Raw genomic sequence first — 7,260 nt, 5'->3', positions numbered from 1 at the left:
TAGTTTTTTCTTTTCATTTATTTTTTAATTTAATAAATTATTCGTCTAATAACAACAATATAAGTATGAAAGTGATTAAATAAAAATATTTTACATGTTTAAAATATTTATTTATTATCGTACAAATATTAATCTTTGTCATAAATATTAATATACTAGTTATACAATATAGATAGAAAGTACATAAACCTGTAAAGATTCACCCTGTATCACAATAACTTCACCTCCATAAGTGTACTTAAGGAGCGTACTTTATTTAACTTAATCACATCTGATTATTTAACCTCACGTGCATCTTCATTTATTATTAGTAGTTAATGGAGTAATGCTATATTATAAAAATAAAAAAATTAACATGCAATCTAAAGCATCGAAAAAAGTACAAATGTGTGATTTATCTTGTAATGTTATTTTGAAATGTTTAATTAACCTGTTACTCATTAACATAAAAAGATTAAGTACATGTATATATATATATATATATATATATATATATATATATATATATATATATATTTTATTTATTATTACATAATTATTATATTCATAAACTATTGATTTTTTTTTTAAAAAAATCATTACATTTTTTTAATATCTAATTACCTGTAAACATTTATTTAAAATTAAAATATTATTTATTAATTTTAAAACATATAAATATTGTTTGTGTGGCTGGAAATATTATTGATTTATAATTTAAATTTATGTGAACATAAATTATAAATTAAGTAGAACAGATATTTTTATTTGCTATATGAAATAAATATAAAAGGAAAAAAAAATAGAAGATGCTTTTAGACTTTGCAGTATGCAGGTGACACAGAATGGGCGTACTGTATGAAGTGACTGGATGGGCAGATAAGTCCGGCCCGTCAAATCTATGGCCCCTTCCACTGCACTGCTTGCAACCTTGTCACTGTAAAATAAAATATTATTTAAATAATTGAATAAAATAATTATCTTTTATAAATAATATATCAATTTAATTTTAATGTACTATTTGTATAAATTATTGATTAAAAAAAATATTAGATATGGTGTGGTTAAATAATAACAATGTACTTTTTTTTAGTACACCTGTTACATATATAAAATGTAAGAATATTTAATTATATATATTTTATTATTTTGTCTACCTGAGGTCTGAATCTTTTTCTATTTTCCTTCCGTCTATATCTTGGTTATGTGTGCAATAGATTCACCAACTAGCATTGAAGTTTTCAGAAGCTGTCCAAAAAAAGTTCATCACACCGTTACCATATTAGGCTCTTTCTTCTTATCCACTTTGCTATTTCATTCTGGGTTTAATATAGGGTTTAAGAAAAAGCTAAGTGGGGGTGGCAGATTTTTCTTTTCTTATTTTTTATCAACAAAAAATATATAAGAAAAGAGAAAGAAAGAAGGTAAAAGAGCTTGTGTGTGTATATACATGCTCACATACCTACACAGATCCCTATGGAATGAAGTGGGTGCTCCCAGTTTCACTTGCTTCGTAACTTATTCCTTCTGCTTAGTTTAAAGAGACCAGTTTTGTTACGAGAAAGGAGAGAAAGAGAGAGTTTGCAAAGTTTGGTTCTTGTAGTTGTTGTTGTTCTTGGTGTGAGAAAAAACTTGTTTTTGCTAAACAACAAAAACCAAGTCTTCATTGTGAAGGAGATTATTACTACTACTATTGTTCTTGTTATTATTTTGATATGATTTGGTTCTTTCAAACCTTTTCCAAGTAATTGAGTCGAGAAAGGAAGAAAAAACAAGACAGGAAAAGAAGCTAAGATGAAGTCGATGAATGATGGCAACGCTGATGATGGGAACAATCATAACTGGTTGGGGTTCTCTCTCTCACCCCACATGAAAATGGAAATTACTTCTTCTGCTGACCCTCCCCATCATCACCATCATCACTTCTATCATCACCCTCAGGTTTCTGCAGCTGCAGCACCTTGCAACACTGTTCCTACAGGCTTTTATATTTCCCCTTCACACCTTAACCCCTCAGGAATCTGCTATGGCGTTGGAGAAAACGGTGCCTTTCACCCTCCCTTGGCCATGATGCCCCTCAAGTCAGATGGCTCACTTTGCATTATGGAAGCTCTCACCAGGTCACAAACCCCAGGTAGTCCTTCTTACCCTCTTCCATGCATTCAAAACTTTCCTTTCTTCAAATTTTCTCATCTCTTGGTTCTCATGGTACGATTTCAGTATTACCGAGTATATTTATTTAACTTTTAAACCAAAGTAAAACACTGATTTTGATTCAATACAAGTATGTTAAAAAGGGTAGCTAAGTTTTGTTTTTGATTTTATTGCTTTGCAATTTACGACATAAGTGTATATTTTAAGAGGGTTTTGTGGTCTTGTTGAAGTGATGGTGCCAACCACATCCCCAAAACTGGAGGACTTCCTTGGTGGTGCAAGTATGGGAGCTCAAGAGTATGGAGGGCATGAAAGAGAAGCAATGGCTCTGAGCCTTGACAGCGTCTACTATAGCAGCCAGAATGCGGAACCTGAAGCCAACAGAGGCCATCCTTCTTCTCTGGGCCTTCTTTCTGACCCCTTCAGGCAACAAACCCACCCATATTACTCTGGGCTTGGGATTTACCATGTGGAGGAGGAAGCCAAGCAACCACACGTGACAGTTTGCAGCTCCCAAATGCCTCAAGTGGTGGAAGAAGGTGTTGCTTGCTTCAAAAACTGGGTGCCACCAAGGGGATATTCTTCCACTCAACAGAATCCGGAGCAGCAGCAAGTGAATAATAGCAGTGGCATGGGGGAGGGTCACGGTACTTCTGGGAATGCTGGTGTTGGTTGTGGGGAGTTGCAGTCTTTGAGTTTGTCTATGAGTCCTGGTTCTCAGTCTAGCTGTGTCACAGTTCCAACTCAGATCTCATCTTCCAGAACTGAATCAGTAGCTGGGGATGCCAAAAAGAGAGGCTCTGCTAAGCTTGGCCAGAAGCAACCTGTGCATAGGAAATCCATTGACACATTCGGCCAGAGAACTTCTCAGTATAGAGGAGTGACAAGGTTGGTTTACTTCACTTCACCTCATCCCTTTATCTCTCTAATAATTTCTTTTGCGGCAAAAATCTGAACTTTCATGTAAACTAACGAAAGTATTGCTGCTGTGCTGAATCTTGTTCTTCGATTGTCCATATAATTGTCATTACCTGATCCTCTCACTTTAGTTCCACTTTTTAATCATTTTGTACTTTATTTATTTAGTCAAGTTCATGGTGGTTCTACTTTTTTGAATTAACTTATTGTTTTGTTTGCCTTCTTTTTAAGCCAATTGTTTTGTGGTGATGTATTGATGTTTGTGTATCAGGCATCGATGGACTGGAAGATATGAAGCACATTTGTGGGATAATAGTTGCAAGAAGGAAGGGCAAACCAGGAAAGGACGACAAGGTTAGTTTCCAAAAACTGGAGTCATTGATAATCTAAAAGCCTTTTATCACTTTGAAGTATTTTTCCTTGTTTTTGAGCTGTGCCCACTAACTTTCTATCTCCTATTGTGTGTTCACAATGTGGATGACCGTTGACCACTCAACAAAACGTTGCATGTCACAGTTTATTTGGGTAAGCTACTACTCCTTTTTCAAGGGTCTGCATATTCAATGTTCTTGTTTTTTTTTCTTTTCTAAATGCTAATTTGATAAGCGTTAAATTTTCTTTATGAACTGAAGGTGGCTATGATATGGAAGAGAAAGCTGCAAGAGCATATGATCTTGCGGCTCTCAAGTATTGGGGACCTTCAACTCACATAAACTTCCCGGTATGTTTCAAAAGTTAGCATTTCTATCTCGTAATCTTGTACTCCTAGGAGTCTCATTTTCTTTTCTATTTGGCAGCTAGAAAATTACCAAACTGAACTCGAAGAAATGAAGAATATGAGCAGGCAGGAGTATGTGGCCCACTTGAGAAGGTGCACCCATTATTATCATTATTATTGTGCTAAAAGCTATCGATTATTTTTATTGTTTAATGATGATGTTGGTGATTGCTTTGCAGAAAGAGTAGTGGGTTTTCAAGGGGTGCATCAATGTACAGAGGAGTGACAAGGTTCAATGCTGTTTCTCTGCCACTTTTTTTATGTATTACAGAGATTAAACATGGTGGTTAAGTAGGCTAAATCCGCTTTTTCATTGTTGCGCAGGCACCACCAACACGGTAGGTGGCAAGCAAGGATAGGCAGAGTTGCAGGAAATAAGGACCTTTATCTTGGGACATTCAGTAAGTCCTTCCAGAAAGTTGTTACATTTCCTCGTACCACCTTGCCAAATCTTTCACAGCAATAGCGGTGGTTATTTTAGCATTCAAAACCTGAAACTGTAACACTAATGTTTATGATGTATATATTCTTAGGACTTTGTTATTAATGCTATTATGCTGGTGCCTGGCAATGTTTTCTATAAGGCTGTTGATATGGCCACTTTGAACAGCAACGGGTCACTTTTTTTAAAGCTGTTCTCCCTTGAAAGATTAAAAAAGTGGTATCTAAATAGTAATATCTCTTCAAGAATGATTTCCAGAAAGTTCATTTTTTTTTTCTAAATACCAATGCCCTTTGGATTTTATATTTCAACTACATTCATGGTCATGCATAGTAAAAGACTATTTTAAAAGTCGCATTTGATAGTGTATTTTTTTAATGAATTAAATTAGGTACTCAAGAAGAAGCAGCTGAGGCATATGACGTAGCTGCAATCAAATTTCGTGGGGTGAATGCTGTTACCAACTTCGACATCTCAAGATACGATGTTGAGAGGATCATGGCCAGCAACACCCTTCTTGCTGGAGAGTTGGCTAGAAGAAACAAGGAAAGTGAGCCAAGAACTGAGGCCGTAGAGTACAACGGTGTGTCAAGCCAACAAGAAGCTGAGACTGTGAACAACAATGAGAACAATGAGAAGGGATCATCGGATTGGAAGATGGGTTTGTATCATCAGCAACAGCAACAGTCAAACAACAACTGTGACATGAAAACCATGAAGTGTGGAAATTATAGAGGTTCTGCTTTCTCTGTGTCCCTACAAGATCTCATTGGGATTGACTCAGTAGGATCTAGCCAGGCCATGCTAGAGGAGTCTACTAAGATAGGTGCTCATTTTTCAAACCCCTCCTCGCTGGTCACCAGTTTAAGCAGCTCAAGGGAAGGTAGCCCTGACAAAACGGGTCCCACCATGCTCTTTCCTAAGCCTCCGGTGGGGTCAAAGGTTGTCACCAGCCCTATTGCTAATGGTGTGAGTGTTAGCTCATGGTTTCCCTCTCAAATGAGGCCAGTCTCTATGTCACACTTGCCAGTTTTTGCTGCTTGGAGTGATACCTAGAACTGGATCATGGTTTGGTTTGGTTTCATAAACGTGTTTGGAAGCTGCTGGAGAAGTAAGAACTCGTGTATGAGATGTGGAAGATAGCTTGTGAAAGGGAAGAAAAATATATGATGTGAAACCAAACACGCCATAGCCTATGTCATGTGTAATGTGTTAAATTTTGCATGTGAAATGGAGCGGGAGAAAAGAAAAGAAAAGAAAAAAAAAGGTAGAGTGGGGGTGGGGGAGAAGAAAATGGAAAATGAAAAGATATTGGGGTTTGAAGATTCAGAATATTATGTTGTTATGCAAAAAGACATTAGTGCAGGAATTTTGGGGATTAATTAGGGGCATGTGGGGGCCATTTATCTGTCATATTTCTGTATCTTAGTGGAACAAGAGCTTTCCAATCGTAGCCTTTTGGATCTATATTGCGAATTTGAGAAGGAAATGTGCAAATAGGAGGGAAAGTGGTTTATTTAACAAGAGGACTAATGATTAATGCAGTGAAATGATGTTTGACGATATGAAAGTGGCCCTTAAATTATTGAGTTTGCTTTTTTTGGAGTTTTACCTTTTCTTAGGTCCAGCTAAGTACAAAACCAACTCCATGTTTGTCAATAATGCAAAAGAGCCACCCCTTTGATCACATTCTCTCGATTTGTTGTCTCTGTGTTCCTCAATCTGCATAATATCATCATTGCACCTAACTTTCTTATCTTGAACTTTCTCCAAAGACACAATACTCATTCAAAAAGAAAAGGCTTGTCGTAGATATTCTTGCACTAAAGTTTCTGGCTGCCACATTTGTCATAATTAGTCAAGCCACCCATAATTTTACTTTATGAAAAGAAATATATATAACATACACATTATGCGGTTAAAATCTCATGTAATTTCACTCCTTCCTTGACAAATCCAAATTCCAAAGAGACATTTGTGCGACGTAAAAGTTGTTCCATGTCTTGGTGTGGAATCATGATTAGACCCTTAACACACATATATAAATGGAGTTCCTTTATATGTATCGAGTGTGTGTTTGGTTTCACTCCCACGTGTGTACCCCTCGTGTTGTAATGAGTTGTGTTTTGTGCTTGATTGCGCAGTCTTGATATTCTTGACCGTAAACATGGGACGACAAGGAGGAATTAGTGCCGTCAAAGCTGGAAATGGTTCCTAAGTTGTGTCGGGAATAGCTGTTTTCTTTTCTGCATGGAACAATAACGTGTAAATAGTCCAAATTATTTGAAACATTGTTAGAGCTATTCAACCATAGGTGAAAAGGACAGGTTCTAGCGATTGATCAATAATGGGGAGTGAGTGAGTAATCGGCTTGAGGAATCCAGCTACGTTTTCTGCAGTAATTTGTTCTTTTATTAAACAATACTGTTATACCAATGTTCAATCAATGCCTTCCTCCCCTTAGACTTTGTGATATATAAAATGTTAGAGTATTTACATTCTAGAATTTTATTTAATGTATGTCACATTCCATAAACAAATAATATACTGAATGTAAATTTTGGGATGCTGTGTATGAACCGTGTACATAGACAAAACAATAAAAATATATATTTCATTATTAACTAAAATATATTAAAAACTATAAAATTCAAATAAATGCATTAAGTAAGTTGTGAGATGATTACTTTTTGTATTTTAAAATTTTGTCAACAACAAGAAAGGGTGTCTTTGAAAAAAGTGAAAGGTATGTCACTGAGTATATTTACATGTTATTACTATATTTCTCTTAAAGAAAGAAAGGGACAAAAGAAATCAAAGAAAAAATTGCTAAAAGGTTAATTATGTTTTTGTTATTAAATTATAATATGATTTTGGTTTTTATTATTCTATCAAACTTTGATTCTCTTGAGTCTCTAAATTTAAGAAAAGTATGGATAGAATTTTTCGCGTCCAACGATATTAATTGTTTGAAATCACACAATGAGTC

General features: G+C 35.4%; 1 protein-coding gene across 1 annotated transcript; it reads left to right on the top strand.

The window, feature by feature from the left end:
• The first annotated feature begins 1,209 nt into the window (after window positions 1-1,209).
• On the top strand, window positions 1,210-5,963 carry LOC108336395 (AP2-like ethylene-responsive transcription factor CRL5). Its single transcript, XM_017572833.2, has 9 exons — window positions 1,210-2,113; window positions 2,364-3,021; window positions 3,323-3,405; window positions 3,568-3,576; window positions 3,684-3,772; window positions 3,849-3,922; window positions 4,009-4,059; window positions 4,154-4,230; window positions 4,663-5,963. Exons 1-9 carry the CDS (start codon window positions 1,774-1,776, stop codon window positions 5,325-5,327), a joined length of 2,046 nt encoding a protein of 681 aa, XP_017428322.1. The 5' UTR covers window positions 1,210-1,773; the 3' UTR covers window positions 5,328-5,963.
• The last annotated feature ends 1,297 nt before the right edge of the window (window positions 5,964-7,260 follow it).

Source organism: Vigna angularis, chromosome 7, assembly GCF_016808095.1.
Source record: "Vigna angularis cultivar LongXiaoDou No.4 chromosome 7, ASM1680809v1, whole genome shotgun sequence".
NCBI classification, from domain to species: Eukaryota; Viridiplantae; Streptophyta; class Magnoliopsida; order Fabales; family Fabaceae; genus Vigna; species Vigna angularis.
This window is presented reverse-complemented; position numbering and strand designations above follow the sequence as displayed.

What these genes read in the sequence shown, in the direction of transcription:
- LOC108336395 (XM_017572833.2), top strand. Translation starts at nt 1,774, where the DNA reads ATGAAGTCGATGAATGATGGCAACGCTGATGATGGGAACAATCATAAC. An exon ending in TATGTGGCCCACTTGAGAAG is followed by an intron (nt 3,923 to 4,008) that starts GTGCACCCATTA and finishes ATTGCTTTGCAG; the next exon opens with AAAGAGTAGTGGGTTTTCAA. An exon ending in ATGTACAGAGGAGTGACAAG is followed by an intron (nt 4,060 to 4,153) that starts GTTCAATGCTGT and finishes ATTGTTGCGCAG; the next exon opens with GCACCACCAACACGGTAGGT.